This window comes from Mobula hypostoma, chromosome 27 (genome assembly GCF_963921235.1).
Source record: "Mobula hypostoma chromosome 27, sMobHyp1.1, whole genome shotgun sequence".
Taxonomy (NCBI): Eukaryota; Metazoa; Chordata; class Chondrichthyes; order Myliobatiformes; family Myliobatidae; genus Mobula; species Mobula hypostoma.
Genome location: NC_086123.1, coordinates 32,194,700 through 32,216,913, shown reverse-complemented (window position 1 = coordinate 32,216,913; position 22,214 = coordinate 32,194,700). Strand labels below are relative to the sequence as shown.

The following is a 22,214-nucleotide window of genomic DNA, read 5'->3' as shown; positions in this document are numbered from 1 at the left end:
TGGGGGCGGCAAAACTTTTGAAGTCAGTTCATGAGAAACATTTCTACTTGAACAATGCCTGGTTAAAATATCATTATCTGGTTATTTTAAAGAAATGTTTGCTCTGGTCCAATCATTGTTGCTCATTTGTCATTCCACAACTCTAATGCTCCTTTCCACTTCACTAATAACCTTCACATCTCCTATGCTCTTTTGAAAAATGTAGCTGAGCCCCGATCTGATTGATGAGAAAGAGCTTTTATTTGAAAGGTTCAATCAAAATTCAGTCACTGGAACACAGTCAGGTCCCTGAGGCAAACTATGGTGTTACACACAATTTCACATAATAAACAGCAGATGCTGCAAATCTGAATAAAATCAAAAATGCTGGAAATTCTCAACAGGGCAGGTACTATCTACAGAAAGAGAAACAGTTCCATATTATGTTTAAGGCCCTTCATGAAAAGAGCCCTATCTTCTGGGCACTTCAAACATTTCACTTTTTGCTTTAGGATTCAACAACAGGTTTGATCTGCCTTTCGCACCTTCAACACGTTCCTTTGTTCTCTCTATAATTACTCATTAATCTATATCATTACTCTCATTAACCAGACTGCTCCAAAAACACTGTGATAACCAACATAACCTTGGCTTCACAACACACTTCCCTTGCACCACCCACCTCTCACCCTTGCAGCTGAGAAGCCTAAACCTAATTTTCTTGCTCACATCCCAGTTCTGATGAACTGTCTGATTATAAATGTCACCTCCTGTTTCTTTCCACAGATGCTGTAGGAGCCGAGCATCTCTTTTCTGCCTAACCACATTGTGTTTTTAATCATGGGTTATGGTAATTTGTCAAGTGGGTTAGGGTGTGGTAGAAGCAAATGAATATAGTTACGCATTTACTTTGTCTTAGGCTACGTCCACACTACGCCGGATAATTTTGAAAACGCCGGTTTCGAGTAAAAACGACAGGCGTCCACACTAAGCGTTTTTCAAAATATCTTCGTCCACATTAGGCGGATATTTGGGCGAATCTCCTCCTACTGGGCATGCGCAGGACACACAAAAAACAAGCGAAGAGGAAACGATATACTTAGTGCGCATTTGTCCAGTTACAGAGTAGAAAAACTTTAAAGGAATTGCTCTTGGCTGTCGCGCAGAAGGACTTAAAAGTTAAAAAAAAAACAAATACTGGAGCATATGGAGGCAACCAACAGGGAGTTCACAGACAGTATGACCCAGCTGACGACGAACATTGAAAAACTGACTAACTCTGTTGTATTAATAAAGCACCTTGTTAAATGTATAAAACGTCTGCATCAGCGTTATCTTGTATTTTATACAATGTTACATTAGGCTGTTACACATCTATTGTCAGAGAAGTACTTGCATAAATAGGTAAACCACCTTCATACAAGCAAGGACAGAAAACAGGGTGAAGTGAGTATACTTATTCACTTCGTTGTTAAAACAACGAACATCTGTTCCGGCACGTCATGACAGCGTTTTTAAATAGTCAAAAAAGCTCACTTTACAATTTAACTCTCACGCCGTTCACACGGACTGCGCGTTATTACAGCTTGCGCAGTACCAAGCAGAAGCAGAAAAAAGCATTGTTGTTGTGTTGTCATGACAATGTTTTTAAATCTCTCCAGTTATCTCGTACACACTACGCCGGATATTAAGCGTTTTCAGATTTATTCACTCTGGAGAGTATTTTCGAAAATCTCCGTTTTCGGGGGCTGAAAACGCCGGCTCAGTGTGGATGGGAGGGCAAAACGAAGAGAAAAGGCTTCGTTTTCAAAATTATCTGGCGTAGTGTGGACGTACCCTTAGTTTGGTTTAGTTGAGAGAGTGTGAGCCAGGGTGATTTCCTTTGATTGCTTAATTATGCTAATTTGAACACTAATTACTTTTATTTTGCTATATAGGTTTCCCCCGCCATCCGAAGGTAGAGCGTTCCTATGAAATGGTTCGTAAGCTGGAATGTTGTAAAGCGAAGACACAATTACCATTTATTTATCTGGGAAAAATTTGTGAGCGTTCGCAGACCCAAAAATAACCTACCAAATCATGCCAAATAACACATAAAACCTAAAATAACAGTAACATATAGTAAAAGCAGGAATAATATGATAAATACACAGCCTATATAAAGTAGAAATACTTTTCCACAATCATTGCCTGCATTGTTCTCCATAGCGAAAATCTCACGCAAGCGCTCTCGGCAAAAACATGGCGTAAGCGCTCTCTGGTAACCTTTAAACTATGAAGCTGCCAAATCATACCAAGTAACACCTAAAAATACACAGCCTATATAAAGTAGAATTAATGTATGTACAGTGTAGTATCACTTACCGGAATTGGGAAGACAGTGCCGAGCACACGGATGATGGTGTGTTAGGCTGAGTCATCGGAGATTGGGGTGGTGCAGTGGCCCCCACCCTCCGGGCAGCGACCCAATACCAATCCGCGAAGAATGCAGCGGTAGCCGGGATGCACCCAGCACATCTTTAAGAAAAAAGACGAAATAAACAAGCTAATTAATTACATGCCGGGCTGCACCTAATTAATTAGCTTATTTCAGCTTTCTTCTTAAAGATGTGTTGGGTGCCTCCTGGCTACCGCTGCATTCTCCGCGACCCGGCTACCGCTGCATTTTCCGTGAATCGGTATCTGTCCGCGGCCCAAGGGTTGGGGTGGTGGGACGGGGGGTGTCATCTTTTCGTCGATCAGGGCAGGCAGGTCATCTTCTTCTATGTCTGCCTGCCTCGATGTCGAAGGTCGAGGTTTGTCGTCTGCTGTGGCTGACTGGAGGGCTTGCTTGACTGCTAGCCTCGCGCATTTTTCTATCATACAGTTCTTTGTAAGCACTCAAACCATCCTGCAAATATGCCCTAAACTGACGTACCCTTTCAAACTTAAAGTCATACTTTATCATTACAGCGAAAATCTCACGCAGTTGCTCCATGTTCAGTTCCTGGACGACTTCACTTTTGGTCCGTTCGCTACTGCATTCGGTTTCAACTGTTATCCTTTCCTCTTCCAACTGCATCAGCTCTTCATCTATCAGTTCTTGGTCATGGGATGCCAAAACCTCTTCAACATCATCTTCGTCAACTCCACAAGCCAAACTCACTTTGTCCTTGCTTCGTTCACCGCAATCGAAACGCTTAATTATGTCTAGCTTTACGCTAAGTGTAACACCCTTACAAGCTCTTTCAGGCTTTTCCGATACCTCAGAACTCATCTTGCTAACAAATGCTCAAAGGCACGTGTTTAAGCAATGCCAGCCAGAGTGCCATTCTGAATCCGGGGGAAGAGTGGCTGCTCGGGGCGCGCGCTGCTTTTTTTCGCACGCTGCTTTTTCCGCGCGCTGCCTTTTTCCATAACAGTGAAAACACCTTCTGTTAGCGAAAACAGGTAACTAATGTGGGTCTTTCGTAACAGTGTGGTTTCGTAAAGCGAACGTTCGAAAAGCGGGGGACACCTGTATCGCTAATTTTAGTTTTGTTAGGTTTTTTAAAAAAAATCACTGTAAGGTTGTTCATCTTTGCTGGTTTCGTAATAAAGGATCAAAGTACTTTTTCTTGACTTAGAGCTCAGTTATTTGGAAGCGCTTCATACAGTGTCCCAAACAGTTAAGTTAGACAACCTCTCCTCCTCCACTCTCACCTGAACACCGGCATGCCTCAAGGTGCTGAGCCCTCTTCACCTATGACTGCATTCCTGTACATGGTTCTAACTCCATAACCAAGTTCGCAGACGACACCACGATGGTTGGCCTGATCAGAGGAGATGACGAGACGGCCTACAGGGACGAGGTCCTGCACCTGGCCGCGTGGTGTACTGACAACAACCTGGCCCTTAACACCCAGAAGACCAAGAAGATCATTATGGACTTCAGGCATGCTAGGAGCCACACTCACGTCCTCATCTACATCAACGGAGCTGTAGTGGAGCGTGTATGAAGCTTCAAATTCCTTGGAGTCCACATTTCTGAGGATCTCACCTGGTCCCTGAACTCCTCCATCCTGATCAAAAAGGTGCAACAGCATCTTTATTTCCTGCAGAGCATTAAGAAAGCTCACCTCTGTCCTAGGATACTGACGGACTTTTACTGCTGTACCATTGAGAGCTTACTCACCAACTGCATCTCGGTGTGGTATGGCAATTGTCCCGTGTAGTGAAAACTGCCCAGCGGATTATCGGCACCCAATCGCCCATCATTAAGAACATCTACCATAAACGCTGCCTGGGCAGGGTGAAAAGCATTATCAAGAATGCATCTCACCCTAACCATGGACTTTTTACTCTCCTCCCATCCAGTAGGTGCTACAGGAGCCTCTGCTCCCACACCAGCAGGCACAGGAAGAGCTTCTTCCCTGAGGCTGTGACCCTGCTGAACCTCACATCACAGCGCTAAGCAGTATTGCATCCATATTGTACTGTCTCAGTACTTTTATATTGTGTGCTGTAGCACTTACTTTTTATTCGCAGTTATTTTGTAAATAACACTATTCTTTGCATTTCTGGTCAGGTGCTAACTGCATTTCATTGGCTTTGAATCTGTACTTGGAACAATGACAATAAAGTTGAATCTAATCTAATCTAAGTCAGTTGTTCAATGGTTTTGGTTTGCTTTCAAGTAACTAGTACAGATGCCTGTATTGTGCTGTATGTTTCTGTGCTGCCTGGCCTGCTGAGTGTTTCCAGGATTTTGTTTCTTTCACAATACTGGAGTTGCCTCCTGATTGGGTTATTCAAATACAAAACCACTTTTTAAACCTTTTTAAGTTTATCCAGTTAAGAGGATGAACAATGGGACCTCACAGAGTCCAAATCAGCAGCAAACCTTGGAGAGCGAGTGGCAAGGTTTATGAGGCAAATATAGGTAGATCACGCAGATACATGCGCCGCAAGCCATGACTTGTGGAATATCCTTGAATTAATTGAGCCAGAGAAAAGTTCTTCCACCCCATCGAGATGGCACAAAGTGTGCATGATTTATCAACCCACTGAACCCTATTGTTTTCTGAAAGAGGCGTTTGTGTCCTTATTATTTCGATACCACTTTTTTTGTTATAGGTGGGGGATAAAAAGCACCACATGACAGGAAGGAGTAACCCCAATTAAAAATCAAGCAATCAGCCCCCTCTGCAATTTTTAGAAGAAAATTAAAGATGTAACCCTTTAATCAAATTATAAGTTTTTCAATTTAGTGCATGTCTGTGTGACCACCTGCCAGCCAAGAGTACAACAGCAAACACCTATTTTATAGAAACAGAATAAATTACAGATCTGTTCAGACTTGTATGCATCACTTTATATTACTTAAAAGCTATTACTTATTGGCATCTGACATGAGGCTGTGTAATGTTAAACGCTCATGGTATTATAGGAAAGATATTAGCATGCATAGAGCATTGGCTGATTAGCAGGAGGAAAAGAGCCGGAATAAAAGGAGCTTTTTCTGGGGTTGGCTAGCCAGTGACTAGCGGTGGTCCACAGAAGTGCCAATAACTTGGATGATGGAACTTGAAGGCTTTGTGCCAGGTTTGCAGACAATAGAAAGATAGGTGGAAGGGCAGGTAGTTTTTAGGAAGTAGAGAGACTACAGAAGGGCTAAAACAGATTAGGAGAATGGGCAAAGAAATGGCAGATGGAATACAGTGTAGAGAAGTGTATGATCATTCACTTTGATAGAAGAAATAAAAGCCTACACAATTTTCTAAATAGAGAGAAAATTCAAAATTCTGAGACACAAAGGGACTTCACTCCTCGTACAGGATTCCCTGAAGTTATTTTTCAGGTCAAGTCAGTGGTGAGGATGGCAAATGTGATGTTAGTATTCATTTTGAGGACTAGAATATAAAAGCAAGGATGCAATGTTGAGGCTTTATTAGGCACTGGCAAGGCCTCTCTAGGAGTATTGTAAGCAGTTTTGGGCCCCTTATTTGAGAAAAGATCAGAGAGGATTCAAAGGAGGTTCACAAAAATGATACAAAGATTGAAAGGCTTGTTGTATGAGGAGTGTTTGATGACTCTGGGCCCCTACTCACTGGAATTCAGAAAAATGAGGGATGGCCTCATTGAAAACAATAAATGTTGAAAGGCCTTCTTTCAGTTAGTCCTGACGAAGGGTCTCGGCCCAAAACGCCGACTGTACTTCTTCCTGCAGATGCTGTCTGGCCTGCTGCATTCTACCAGCATTTTGCGTGTGTTGCTTAAACTAATAACACACAAACAATTGTAGTTTTCATGTCCTTATTGAACACATTGTTCAACCATTCACCGTTCAGGCTGGGGGAAAAGTATGTGAACTCTTGTATTTAATAACTGGTAGAACCTCCTTTAGCAGCAATGACCTCCACCAAATGTTTTCTGTAGCTGCTGACCAGACTTGCACAATGGCAAGAAGGAATTTTAGACCATTCCTCCAGATAAAATTGTTTCAGTTCATCAGTATTCCTAGCATACCTTGCATAAATAGTCTTCTTCAGGTCATGCCACAGCATCTCAATTGAGTTAAGGTCTGGACTCTGACATGGCCATTCCAAAAGACAATTTTCTGCATTTTAAAACATTCTGTTGTTGATTTACTTTCGTCTTTCGGATCATTGTCTTGTTGCATCATCCAACTTCCATTAAGCTTCCGCTACCCTGAAAATGCTCCTGTAAAATGTCTTAATACAATTTTGAATTTATTGTTCTCTCAACGACTGCAAGCTGCCCAGACCCCGAGGCAGCAAAGCAGCCCCAAATCATGATGCTTCTTCCACTAGGCTTCACAGTCGGGATGAGGTTTTGGTGGTGGTGTGCAGTGTCCTTTTTCCTCCAAGCAAAGCAGTGTGCATTTCAAGGAAAGAGTTCAACTTTTGTCTCATCTGTCCACAGAACATTGTCCCAGAAGCATTGTGGAACAACTAGGTGGTCTTCTGCAAACCCGAGAAGTGCAGCAACATTTTTTTGGAGAGCAGTGGTTTCCTCTGCGCTGTCCTTCCATGAACACCATTCTTGTTCAGTGTTTTTCTTATAGCAGGCACATGAACAGAAACTTCAGCAAGTTCCAGAGATTTCTGCAGGTCTTTTGCTGTTACCCTTGGGTTCTTTTTCACCTCCTTCAGCATTGCATGCTGTGCTCTTCGTGTGATCTTTGTAGGGCACCCACTCCTAGCAGAGTGGCAACAGTACTGAATTTCCTCCATGTGTAGACAACTTCTCTTGCTGTGGACTGATGAACACTCGGGCCTTTAGAAATGCTTTTGAAGCCTTTTCCAGCTTCAAGCATCTGTAAAATTCTCCTTCTAAAGGTCCTCTGAAAGTTGTTTTGATTGAGGGGTGGTGCATATAAACAGATCCTTCCTGAGAAGAGCAGGCTCTGTCAGTAACCGTGTGTGAGTGTGAGAGTGTGTGTGAGAGTGTGTGTGAGAGTGTGTGTGTGAGAGTGTGTGTGTGAGAGTGTGTGTGTGAGAGTGTGTGTGTGAGAGTGTGTGAGTGTGCGAGTGTGAGAGTGTGTGAGTGTGTGTGAGAGAGTGTGTGCGCGTGAGTGTGAGTGAGAGTGTGTGAGAGTGTGTGAGAGTGTGTGAGAGTGTGTGAGAGAGAGTGTGTGTGAGTGTGTGTGTGAGAGAGAGTGTGTGTGAGTGTGTGTGTGTGAGAGTGTGAGTGTGAGTGAGTGTGAGTGCGAGAGTGTGCGAGTGTGTGAGAGTGTATGTGTGTGCGCGCGAGTGTGTGTGCGCGCGTGTGTGAGCGTGCGAGTGTGTTGTGTGTGAGTGAGAGTGTGAGTGTGTGAGTGTGAGTGAGTGTGTGAGTGTGAGTGAGAGTGTGTGTGCGAGTGTGTGTGCGAGTGTGAGTGTGTGTGCGAGTGTGAGTGTGTGTGCGAGTGTGAGTGTGTGTGCGAGTGTGAGTGTGTGTGCGAGTATGTGTGTGTATACACACACACACACACACACACACGGCAGGCCAGCTCTACAACTCATCTCATTGATTGGAACACCCGACTCCAAACAGCTTTTGTAGAAAGGATTAGCCCAGAGGTTCACATACTCTTTTGAACCTAGACTGTGATAGTTTAAATGGAGGACACAGTATCGACAAGGAGTAGTACAATTGTTTGTGTTATTAGTTTATGCAGATTGTGTTTGTCTATTATTGTGACTTAAATGAACATCAAACCACATTTTATTAGTAATTAATGCAGAAAACCAGGTAATTGCAAAGGGTTCACAAACTTTTTTTTGCAACTATATTTATGTTTTTATCTAAATGTCGCAAAGATTGTTTCAGACTCCAATACACCCTCCAACATTCCAACATGAATATACCCCAAGATCCCATTTAAATCTCCTACCTCTCACCTTTAAAGTATGTTCACTTGTTCTTGATGCCCTACACTATGGGGAAAAATAAATTTTGACTACCTACACTAACATGACCTAGATATATTTTATCAGGTTTTATCTGATTGGTAACATCTCTTCCACTCTCACCAACAGCACAGGTGAACCACAAGGCTCTGTGCTTAGCCCCCTGCTCCACTCACTTTATACTTATGATTGCATAGCCAAGCCAGCTCCATTGCCATACTTAAGTTTGCTGATGATATCACTGCTGTTGGTCAAATCTAAGGTATTACCATACAGCAGGGACACTAGAAATCTGATGGAGTGGTACCACAACAATCTCTCACTCAAAACCAAAGAACTGATTATTGACTGCAGAAAGAAAGAGCCGGTGGTCCATGAGCCAGTCCACATTAGGAGATTGGAGGTGGAGAGAGTCAGTAGAATTAAATTCCTTTTAACATATCAATGGATCTGTCCTGGGCCCAGCAAACAAGTGTCATTACAAGGTGAGACACCACCTTGGCATTGACACCCAAAACTTTGAAACTTTTACAGCAGCGAAGTGGGGAGTATCCTACCTGGTTGCATCACAGCATTGCATGAAAAAATACAATACCCAGGAACAGAAAAGGCCACGGAAAGTGGATATAGTCCAGTCCATCACTGGCAAAGACTCCTGCAATGAAGTACTGCCGCGAGACAGCAGCATCCACCATCAAAGGCCCCCTTCATCCAGTCCATGCCCTTTTCTCACTACTACCACTGGGCAAGAAGTCCCACACCACCAGGTTCAGGAACAGTTATCACCACACAACCCACAGGCTCCTGAACCAGTGTGGATAACTTCGGTCACTGCTACTCTGACCTGATTCTACAACCTAGAGTCTCACTTTCAAGGACTCTATATAACGTGTTCTTGTTTACTTTTATTAGCACAGTCTTGGCCTACTTATCTATTGTCTCTCACAAAATTTTATTTCTATTTTTCTGTGAATGCCTGCAAGAAAATGAATCTCAAGGTATTGCATGGGAACGGACTTTGATAATAAATTTAGTTTAAACTTTGAGCTTCTTTTGCTCCAGGGAAAACAAGCACAGCCTATCAAATCTTAATAACATTAATAATAAATAAAAAAGCAATATATATTGAGAACATGAGATGAAGCATCCTTAAAGGCAGTCCCTAGGTTGTGGAAACAATTCAGTGATGGGGCAAGTGAAGTTCAAGAGCCTGATGGCTGAGCTGTACTAACTGTTGCTGAAACTGGTGGGGTGAGTCCTGAGGCTCCTGTACCTTCTTCCTGATGGCAGCAGTGAGAAGAGAGCATGTCCTGGGTGGTGGGGGTCCCTGACGATGGACGCTACTTTGCTGCAACAATGCTCCATGTAGATGTGCTCAATGGTTGGGAGGGCTTTACCCATGATGGACTGGGTCATATCTGCTACTTTTCGTAGGATCTTCTGTTTGTGGCATTGGTGTTTCCATACTGGGCTGTGTTGAAGCCAATGTACTCCCCACTACACATCTATGGAAGGGAATAGAAACAGGTAGAAGGCAGAAATTGAAAACGTCCCCTGGACTTGCACATCAGTGCGAGTCAAGTGCGATAGTATCATTTTAAAGTTGCGTATTTGCAAAGCTTAAGTTAAGCATGGAAACAAAGACCAGGAAAACTACTCTCCTTGAAGCAAATAATTTTAAAGATTTGATAAAATTTGAAGGGGAGGAGAAGATGGCGCGACTGCTCCGAATTGATATCGCATCTGTGAACTAGGATGCCATGCACAATCCGGATTTGATGGAGACAGTCGTGAGAAGCACAGAGGAACATCCGGAGAAACTTCTGAAATGCCTGCTTTGCTGCCGCTGCTACTGTGCGATCGAGAATCTCCGGAGGGGAAGGCCCCGAATCCTCGGCTTTGCCTATTGCCTGTTGCCGGGGCAGGGGTCGAAGCGCTCGGCAGAGATGGTGCTCAGTGTCGGAGAGCTGGTCAGAGACGCAAAGTTTTCGGATGGACTTGGAGTCGGACTGTGGTCGGGTGTTTCCAGGATGCTGCATCAGCAAGTTTGCGGCGCTGGAAGCTCATGACAGGAAGAGTTTTCTTCCTTCAACCGTCTGCGTGAGATGATGGGACTTTCGAGAGACTTTGAGACTTTTTACCATGCCCATGGTCTGTTCTTCTATCAAATTACGGTATTGTTTGCACTGTTGTAACTATATGTTACAACTATGTGGTTTTTGTCAGTGTTTTTAGTCTTGGTTTGTCTTGTGTTTCTGTGATATCATTCTAGAGGAACAAATTGTATCATTTCTTAATGCATGCATTACTAAATGACAATAAAAGAGGACTGCCTGTCCTCATAATCTAATCTAATCTAATAGAGATATTCAAAATTAGACAGGGTTTTATTGGGGTAAGTGAGGAGAAGGTGTCTTGTGGTAACTGGAGGAAACTAGTTTAAGGTACAAGGCAAAGGAACTGGGGGGGACGGGTAGACAGGAAGGGCTTTCGTCCTGGCAAGTTTGCAGACGACACAAAGGTTGGTGGTGTTGTAGATAGAGTAGAGGACTGTCAAAGATTGCAGAGAGACATTGATAGGATGCAGAAGTGGGCTGAGAAGTGGCAGATGGAGTTCAACCCGGAGAAGTGTGAGGTGGAACACTTTGGAAGGACAAACTCCAAGGCAGAGTAGAAAGTAAATGGCAGGATACTTGGTAGTGTGGAGGAGCAGAGGGATCTGGGAGTACACGTCCACAGATCCCTGAAAGTTGCCTCACAGGTGGATAGGGTAGTTAAGAAAGCTTATGGAGCGTTAGCTTTCATAAGTCGAGGGATAGAGTTAAGAGTTGTGATGTAATGATGGAGCTCTATAAAACTCTGGTCAGGCCACACTTGGGAGTACTGTGTCCAGTTCTGGTCGCCTCACTATAGGAAGGATGTGAAAGCATTGGAAAGGATACAGAGGAGAGTTACCAGGATGCTGCCTGGTTTAGAGAGTATGCATTAGGATCAGAGATTAAGGGAGCTAGGGCTTTACTCTTTGGAGAGAAGGAGGATGAGAGGAGACATGATAGAGGTGTACAAGATAATAAGAGGAATAGATAGAGTGGACAGCCAGTGCCTCTTCCCCAGGGCACCACTGCTCAATACAAGAGGACATGGCTTTAAGGTAAGGGGTGGGAAGTTCAAGGGGGATATTAGAGGAAGGCTTTTTACTCAGAGAGTGATTGGTGCGTGGAATGCACTGCCCGAGTCAGTGGTGGAGGCAGATACACTAGTGAAGCTTAAGAGACTACTAGACAGGTATATGGAGGAATTTAAGGTGGGAGCTTATATGGGAGGCAGGGTTTGAGGGTCGGCACAACATTGTGGGCCGAAGGGCCTGTACTATGCTGTAGTATTCTATGTTCTATGATAAAATGTACTTTTAAGTTGACCCTAGTATGATCACTTTGCCGATGGTGGGAATTCTTAACAAATGTTCTCTCAACTAAATTTATGCTACCTGAGTCACTGTACAATATTGTTCATGACACATCTCACAAACCAGTCTTGTGCTTCCTGCATCATGGGTTCATACAGTGCCTATAAAAAGTATTCACACCCCTTTGACATTTTCATGTTTTATTGTTTTACAACATTGAATCACAGTGGATTTAATTTGGCTTTTTTGAAACTGATCAATAGAAAAAAAGACTTGTGTCAAAGTGAAAATAGATCTCTACAAAGTGATCCAAATTAATTACAAATATAAAACACAATAGAATTGATTGTATAAGCATTCACTCCCCGTAATTATCACTTGTATAGCCAATTGCCTTTAGAAGTCACATAATTAGTTAAATGGAGATCACCTGTGTGCAGTCAAGGCATTTCAATTGATTGTGGGAAAAAAAATACACATGGATCTGGAAGATCCCCATGCTGGCGAGTCAGTATACTAACAAAAACTACACCATGAAGACAAAAGAAGACTCCAAGCAACTCTGCAAAAAGGTTAATGGCAGGCACAAGTCAGGAGATGGATACAAGAAAATTTCCAAGTCCCTTGGAGTACAGTTAAGTCAAGTAATGGGAAGAATATGGTGCAACTGTAAATCTGTCTACAGCAGACAATCCTCAAAAACTGAATGACCGTGCAAGGAGACAAGTGAAAGAAGCCACCAAGAGGCCTCTGACAACTCCAGAAGAGTTACGAGCTTCAGTGGCTGAGATGGGAGAAACTGCGCATAGAACTGTTGCCCGGGTGCTTTACCAGTTGCAGTTTTATGAGAGAGTGGCAAAGAGAAAGCCACTTTTGAAAAAAACTCTCATGAAATCTGGGCTAGAGTTTCCCAAAAGGCATGTGGGAGACTCCAAAGTCCAAAGGTTCTATGGTCTGATGAAACTAAAATTGAGCTTTTTGACCATGAAACTAAACACTATGTTTGGTGTAAGCCAACACTGCACATCATCAAAAACACACCATCCCTACCGTGAAGCATGGTGGTGGCTGCATCATGCTGTGGGGATGATTCACTGCAGCAGGCCCTGGAAAACTTGTGAATATAGGAGGTAAAATTAATGCAGCAAAATATAGGGAAATCCTGGAGGAAAACCTGATGCAGTCTGCAAAAGAACTGCGACTTGGGAGAAGATTTGAAAAGACAATGACCCCCAAGCACAAAGCCAAAGCTACACAGGAATGGCTTAAAAACAACAAAGTTAATATCCTGGAATGGCCAAGTCAGAGTCCAGACCTGAATCAAATTGAGAATTTGAATCTGGACTTGAAAAGGGCTGTTCACTCACAATCTCCATGCACTCTGACAAAGCTTGAGCAGTTTATAAAGAATGGGGAAAAATTGCAGTGTCCAGATGTACAAAGCTGATGGGAGACCTACCCGCAGGCTGAAGGCTGTAATTGCTGCCAAGGGTGCGTCTACTAAATACTGACTTGAAGGGTGTGAATACTTATGCAGTCAATTTGTGTTTTATGTTTGTAATTAATTTAGATCACTTTGTAGAGATCTGTTTCACTTTGATACATTCTCTTCTGTTGATCACTGTCAAAAAAGCCAAATTAAATCCACTGTGATTCAATGTTTTAAATCAATAAAACATGAAAGCTTCCAAGGCAGATGAATATTTTTTGTAGGCATTAGATATGAAAATATGATGATAGCTATTAATGAGTGCCTGGAGTCTTATTAGCCAGTCAATTAAAGGTAACTTGGGTATACATGATAATAATACAGGATGCCAACATGGGAATGGATATAATGTGCAGTATCTTTACCAAGCTGCAATGCAACCAGTCAATATACTCTCCACCAAATAGTTTGTCAAACTCTTAGATGTCATGCTGAATATTTGCAAACTCCCAAGTACAGAAGCTGCCATGCTTTTTTTCCATAATATATTCTGGGCCCAGGACAGGTCCTCTGAGATGATGACACCCAGGAATTTAGTTATTGACCCTCTCCATCTCTGATCCCGTAATGAGGATTGATTCATGGACCTCCAGGTTCGAATGTTCAATGTTCATCGACATTCCATAGTGTCCATCAACATTCCATAGTGTCCTACCATAGAACATAGAATAGTACAGCACAGTACAGGCCCTTCAGCCCACATTGTTGTGCCCACCATCGACAGTACTCCTACCTTGCTTTGATATCCCAAAATACATAACCTTGCATTTGTCAGCATTAAATTCCACCTTCCAAAACTCAACCCAATTTGTTACTGATCTACATATCCTGCTGTAAACTTGAACCAATTCTTCATCACCCTTAACACCACCAATTTTCCTATCATCTACAAACATACTGATCATCCTTCCTTCTTAACAAACCATGCGTTCTTACAAATTAATGTATGTCTGATTTATTATGTTGCAATATAACATCTAATGGCAAACACAAAAGATTCTGTAGATGCTGGAAATCTTGAGTAACACACACACACAAAATGCTGGAGAAACTCAACAAGTCAAGGCTGATGAAGGGTCTCAGCCCAAAACACTGACTGTTTATATCCATCCACTGATGCTGTCTGATTTATTGAATTCCTCAAGCATTTTGTGTATTGCACTAGTAACAACCTAGGTTTCCCAGAAAACTACCAACTCCCACATTTTCTTGAAAATTGATGGAAAAATTAACAATGTCACACTTACATGGTTACTGTGGGGCCTCTATAGGCCTCCCCAAAAATCAGACACATAATGCAAAGAAAAAGGTTTCACAAACTATTGAACAATAGAACTCTAAAGTTTGGTGTCAGATATGTGAAGGGAAGAGAATGAAAAAAAAAGCTAAGAATTTGAAAAAAAAAATCCACAGATTTACTACTTTCTGAGAGCACATTAGGCAGGTCAGCTGTCAAAAAAATTAAAGCAACTCCCATGAAGATTTTGAGCCCATCAAGAATTGCTTTTCATGGAAATCCTAGTATTAATGTAGAATCACCCCAATATAGGTCATTTAAACTGTACATTGATGGAATATAGAAGGGGAAAAGAGAGAGAAATGTGACACCCCATTACTGGATCAGAATATCTTGTTTTCCATAGGCTTGTCTTCAAATTTCTAAGCTCATCATTCCAGTACCAAAGAATCATTGACCTGTGTCTTCCATTCACTTTATTATGAGTAAGAGTTACATTTGAACTTTATTAGATCATATCAAAATCTTGCATGAAGAAAATTCCCTTATTCTTCAAAACTTTAGTGAACAAACCTTATCCAACCACGTCTCTGAAGAAACTCATTTCCAGGAATCAATTTACTAGGCCTACTTCTAAGGCAAATTCATTCCTTCTTAATGGAGAGACCAAAACTGCAGTCCAGCATGAAAACCTCATACAAATGTAAACATCGCTACTCGTCCTTTTCTAAGTACCTTGTGCCACGGTCGACATCATACCTATCTTTCCAATTGCTAACTGAACTTGAATTAACTTAATTGAACTTAATAAAACTAACTCATCAAAATCTTCGGCACCCCAACATACACTATACTTTGTTTTTTTTAAACAGTTCTATTCTTTCAAATAAAAATGGAACAACCTCAGCCTTTGCTGAATTATAATTCAATGCTGTACAGTCAATTCACCTGTCTACATCCACTTGTACACTTATGTTGAGATACAGCACGGTAAAAGGCTCTTCAAGCCCAACAAGCTCGCACCACCTAATTACACCCACGTGACCATTTAACCTACCAATCCATCGGTCTTTGGAAAGTGGGAGCACCGGAGGAAACTGATGCGGTCATGGGGAGAACCTGGAGACAGTGGCGGAATTGACCCTGGGTCACTGGCACCATAATAGCATTATGCTAATCGTCACGCTACCATGTTCACCTCACTTTGCTTTTTTAGCTAACATCAGCAAAAGTAGGTCTATTATATTTGATATCTTTATTAGTTCATCAATATATTGTTAATAACTTAGGGCCCAGGTCTGAACCTTGCAGATCCTGAGCAGCAGCAACTGGTTATCTAACCATTTATTCCTACTTTTTTTCCTGAACTTTAATGAATCCTTTTTCCTTGATAATGTGCAACCTTCTCTGTAAGGAATCTTACCAAATTTCCTTTTAAAATCCATTGGTTTCCCTCTTAGTTACCCTGACAATTCTTTCTTCAATAAAACTAATATACCTGTGAAAAAAATCCTTATAATTAATACATGTTGATTGTCCAATCATTGTAGGATTTTGTGACACAGTTATTGAAATTTAATTTTCCTTGCTAACTGGGTGTCACAGCAAAAACTAATTCAAAATCAAAATAATTGCTGCTAGCCTACAATCACTACGGGGTTGTTATACTTGCATGATGCAGCCTCCAGCTCCAATGAAATGACTGCTCCAAAGAGTCAAATTCTTTATTCAACCCTTTATTAGCAATTAGCAAACATACAATCTTGAATCGACATTAAGTGGTCAGCGTAGATAAATGACCTCCACCAGTCTCAAACTACAAACTGCCATGAAATAAGCAAGAATGCGCAACTTGCTCCCCCTTGTTTTTACCACACTCCCACTATTGTGACAAGTTACAATAATAAACATGCAACACAGATACATGACTCTTACAATGGGCTATATTTTCCAATTTTCCAACTCCCACCTTTCTTCAAATGGAGTTTTCAGTTTACTGGGATTTTTCATTGAGGCTCAAAGAGTAACAACATGGTGGCAGTGATAGAATGGCAGGTAGGGTGCTGAGGATAATGGAAATGAAATGAGGCAAATTACATCCAAAGAGTGTCAGTCACTCTTTCAAGATGTTGAGTTTCCTTTAACCATTAGGTGCAGCAAAATAGCAGGTATCCACGGTTACTTTTTGACATTCAAAGCAGCAATAATTCTATTCATCCAAATGACAAGATTTCATTCTATTCTTTTAAATACCAAATCATTATTTGTGACAGAAGACTTTTCAGTAAAGTGTTCACAAATTTCACATCCTAAGACTGCACATGCAGACAAATGTCTAAGACTGTTCCCCTCCTACCTGCATCCAGGCAGCAGTTGAACAGCAAAGCTCCAGAGGGAAGAACAATAAAGAGGTGGTCACGGGAGGCAGAGGAGCAGCTGCAGGAATGCTTTCAGTCAGTGCACTGGTACGTGTTCAGGGACTCAGAGGATCTGAACAAATACGATCTGAACCTGAACGTTGTCACGATCTTTATAAAGTCGTGAATGAGTGTGTCTCCACAAATCATTCAGAGTCTTCCCCAACCAAGAGATCCGCAATCTGCTGAGGGTAACAGATCAGTGGTGTTCAGGTTTGGCGACCTAGATTCAAGAGGTTCAGACATAACCTCCAGAAAGCCATCTCACATGCAAAGTGACAGTTCTGGAAAAAATGTGAAGCACAGAAGGATGCTGAACAGCTGTGGCAGGGCTTGAATGGCAAGGCAGCTCCAACCAAGTAAAACCAAGCGACATATGTGACAAGGTTTCACTTCCAGATGAGCTCGATATCTTTTATCCTTGCTTTGACTGACAAAACATGGAGGCACCTTGACAACCATATGCTTTCAGTCGGAGGTTGACGAGACAGCATCCTTCAGGAGGGTGAATCCACAGAAAGCATCCAGACCAGATTGGGCATCTGGCTGAGTACTATAGACCTGTGCTGATCAACTAGCTGGCGTGTTCACTGAGATCTTTAACTTCTCACTTTGACAATCTTGCAGTTTCAAGCAGACTTCAAGAACAACATGGTAACCTGCCTCAGTGACTATTGTCCAGTAGCACTTACACCCATGGCGATGAAGTGCTTTGACAGTTTGATGAAACACATCAACTCCTGCCTGAGGACCGACTTGGACCTGCTCCAGTTTGCCTACTGTCTCAACAGGTCAACAGCAGATGCCATCTTATTAGCTCTTCACTCAATCCCAGGACAACTGCACAGTGAAGATGTATACATCAGGATGTACTTCATTGACTACAGCTCTGCATTTAACACCATCATCCCCTGAAAACCAATCAATACCTCACTATTGATCAATAATCAATAGGCCTCAATACCTCACTTTCCTCATTTGCAGATCTCAGTCAGTTCAGCTTGGCAACATCTCCTCCACAATCCCCATCACCACAGGTACCCCACAAGGCTGTGTGCTTAATCCTCTGCTCTACTCACTTTGTGCTGTGAGGCTAAGCACAGCTCCAATACCATATGCTGATGACACCTCTATTGCTGTCAGAATCAAAAGTGGTAATGAATCAGCAGATATGAAGGACATTGAAAATCTAACCGAATGGTGCCACAACAACTTCTTACTCAACATCAACAGAACCAAAGAGCTGATTATAGACTATAGGAGTAGGAAACCGGAAGTCCATAAGCCTGTCCTCATATGGGGATCAGAGGTGAAGAGGGTTTAAATTCCTCAGTGTTATCAATTCAGAGGATCTGTCCTGGGTCCAGCATGTACAAAAGCAGTATCTCTACTTTCTTAGAAGCCTGCAAAGATTTAGGATTTCATCTAAAATTTCTATGATATGTGGTGGAGAGTACATTGACTGGTTGCATCACGGACTGTCCAAAGCCCTTGAACAGAAAAGCCTACAAAAAGTAGTGGATGCAGCCCAGTCCATTACGGGCAATGCCCTCCCCACCAGTGAGCACATCTACACTAAGTGCTGGAAAGCTGCATCCATCAACATGCACCACCATCATCCAGCCCATGCTCTCTTCTCACTGCTGTTATCAGCAAGGAGGTACAGAGCCTGAGGTCCCGCACCTGCAGGTTCGGAAACAGTTATTACTCCTCAACCATCAAGCTATTGAACCAGAGGAGATAACTTCACTCACCCCAACACTGAACTGATTCCACAACCAAGGATTCTATAACATTCTCAACATAACTTACTTAACAGTCTTTTTTATTTGCATAGTTTATCTTTTGCACATTGATTGCATGCAGTTTTCATTGATTATGTTGTTTCTTTGTATTTACTGTGAATGCCTGCAAGAAAATGAATCTCATGCATATTGTGACATACATGCACTTTGATAATAAATTTACTTTGAGCTTTGAAATATTCTCTTCTGCTTCAAGTTCAGCTTTTTTGTTATCCTGAAATCACAAGTCACCTCTACTAAGGTGTATAGTAATGGAGCAGCAATTAAACTACTGATCTAGTAACAGAGATGTGGACAAACAGTTCAGAGACACGATCTCCAAAACCACAACAACAGATGTGGAATTTAAATATAGTCTAATAATCTAGCAAAATCACTAAAGGAGGAGGAGATGATGGCGACGCGACGCAGCACGTGCGGCCACTCCGAAATGATATCATATGTGTTAACTAGGGGCCGTGCACAATCCTGATTTGATGGAGACAGATGTGAGAAGCACAGAGGAATACCTGGAGAAACTCCTGAAATGCCTGCTTCGCTGCCACTGCTACTGTGCGATTGAGAATCTCCGGAGGGGAAGGCCCCAAATCTTTGGCTTTGCCTATTGCCGGGGCTGGGGTCGAAGCACTCGGCAGAGATGGTGTTCGGTGTCGGAGGCTCGAAGTTTTCGGACGGACTCAAGAGTCGGCTGTGGTCGGGTGCTTCCAGGATGCTGCATCGGCAAGTTTGCGGCGCTGGACGCTCATGGCAGGAAAGTTTTTTTTCTTCCTTCTACCGTCTGCGTGAGATGACGGGACTTTTGAGAGACTTTGAGACTTTTTTTACCGTGCCCATGGTCTGTTCTTCATCAAATTACGGTATTGCTTTGCACTGTTGTAACTATATGTTATAATTATGTGGTTTTTATCAGTTTTTCAATCGGTTTGTCTTGTGTTTCTGTGATATCATTCTGGAGGAACATTGTATCATTTCTTAATGCATGCATTACTAAATGACAATAAAAGAGGACTGCCTGTCCTCATAATCTAATCTAAATTATTAGCAATGATAAAAATATTCCATTTTCTTAATATACACTTTCAGCAGCCAATACATTAACTTTCCAATTTAGGATTTATCCATCAATGTTAGATTATGACAGTTTGAGTACCCTTATCGGAAATTCCAAAATCCAAAACCCTCCCAAATCCGTATTTTTTTCAGCACTGACGCGCCACACAAAGGAAATGGAAAATACCACAAAATGCTGGGAAGGTTCCCAGGTGATGTGTAGGTCTCTGCACACCACAGACAGTTCTGAGAAGTGACCTCACACATGTAATAAACAGAAGTCAAGGAAAAATAGAAAAACATTGCACAAGGTGAAAAATGAAGATCTCAATCATGTGTCATCAGCATGGGAGTGAACATATGCCGCTTAACGGTATGCTGATCATGAAACAAGCAAAGATCTATCAGACAAAATGAAAACTGAAGGTAATTCAGAATATTCAGCAGGCTGGCTGCAGAAATTTAAGAAAAGGCACAGAATTAAATTCTTAAAGTATCTGTTGATGACAAAAATCTAGAACCAGAACAAGTCTATGATGTTGATTGTCTTTATACCTTACATAACAGCATTAAATTTTTAAAGCGTCACTAATGAAAATCTAAGTCCAGATCAAGTCTACACTGCTGATTGTTTTTATACCTTAGGTAAAACCTTAGAAAAGTAAAATACTAATACAGTGTACTGTAATCTTCTAATCAAAGCACTCCATAGTATGGAGACTGAAAGCCATTCCGCTTTTTTTTGTTGTTCAACAGCTGATTCGGGTGTTCTCCTGATGCTGCTGTGCTGCTTTTGTTACCCTGCACACATTATAATTTTCTTTATATTTATGGTATGTAATCATTTTTACTGATAAGTACATGAACAAGTGAAAGACAAAGTCTGCTTACTGGTGGCACATAAATTCAGAGTTGGAAATGATGGCCATCCCAAGCTATCACACTTCATATTCCAAAATCCGAAACTCTTCCAGCCCCAAACATTTCAGCTAAGGGATACTCAACCTGTATTTCCATTTATTTATTAACACAACTCGTATTCTCAAGAACACTTGGTAACTTAATTGGGGTAGTGACGATAAAGTGCTCATCATACATAAAATCACATACTTAACAACAGAACAAAAGATCATTTGTATAAAATGCTTAAAAGGAAATGAAAATGTCAACACAATCCACTTTATCAAATAATGACCCATTAATTAAATGGTCACGTTACACAAACGTATAGATATTTCACTTTCATTTTGAAACCAAAAAAAAACAGTCCACTGCGTTAATTCTGCATTATCTTCAGCTAAGTATGACAGTTTTCCAAAAATTATTGAGCTCCTGCTATCGGCTAACCGGATTCCGTGACTGAAAACATCATCAGGCCAAATATCATTAATATGTTGCTCTAGACAAACTCTATTCGCTGCAATACAAGGTCAGTTGACACAGACTTCCGAAAAACATATAAACTACTGGGCTATACTCCCAAAATTTCATTTGCTTCACTTTCACCAAATAGTAATTCTCTAAAACTCCTATCTCTGTCTACTGGGGAAATCAACAGGTTCTAGCGCCAGTAGAAATACCACACTGGAATACCGCTGTCCAAAGGCCCAAGCAACTTTTCTTAAATACATACCCACTAAAAAAAAACATTAGTAATGAAATGTGAACCTCACATCAACCCTGAACTGCCAGTAGAAACATTCGTTCACGGGTTGGATTCTCAAGTGTGGTGTAACTCAAGCTCCAGGACATATCTGCGGCCTAGCAACAAAATGAGTCAATGCGTAAAAATAGCAGCGCAAGCTGGTACTGGAGGCGCTTAGCTTTTGATTATAAAATATGACTGGACAAACGTTGCACATACGAAACGAGGAATAATTCCATTACCGTATATTGGACGCAGCCTCCTGTCATTGGGATCCTGCACATGGCTACGCGCCGCCATGATGACTCTCCGCTGCTGCACATGTGCAGTTCAAGCCAGTTCGTCTGGTCACTGCGCATGACCATTGCCGGAGCAGCCGCCAAACTGGGAGCATGCGCAGAGCTTTCATGGCTTTTGTATCAATAAACGTTTCAAATTATGACTAGGTATCACTCTAACCAGGGCTGGCAAACAGCCCGAACCTGTCCAAATTGTGCTTCTTCAACATCAATTTGTTCAAAATTGTTCAGCTTGGCTTGTTTCCTCTTAGCCAGAAGTCATTTCCTCTTTCCTGCACGGTAATGTATACAAGTAAACATCATGGGAAGTCCTGATGAAGGGTCTCTGCCCGAAATATTCATTTTCATAGATGCCGCCCTGACCTGCTGACTTCCTCTGGCATCTTGTGCGCGTCGCTTTGCATTTCCAGCATCTGCAGACTTTCTCATGTTTGTCATGGGAGGTTGGTTCATTGGGTACCGGTTATCGGGAACGTAATGTGTTCAGGTTCCAATTCAACATTTCAGTGTGTTAG

At 41.9% G+C, this 22,214-nt stretch overlaps 1 protein-coding gene across 1 annotated transcript in view; it reads right to left on the bottom strand.

Annotated features, from left to right (window-relative positions):
- Positions 1-21,739, bottom strand: part of naa25 (N-alpha-acetyltransferase 25, NatB auxiliary subunit) — a 95,514-nt gene extending 73,775 nt beyond the window's left edge. The window contains exon 1 of the mRNA XM_063034115.1: positions 21,643-21,739. Within this exon, the coding sequence (XP_062890185.1) occupies positions 21,643-21,700 (58 nt within the window). The 5' untranslated portion in view covers positions 21,701-21,739. The remainder of the gene's footprint in view (positions 1-21,642) is intronic.
- Between the last annotated feature and the right edge of the window lie 475 nt (positions 21,740-22,214).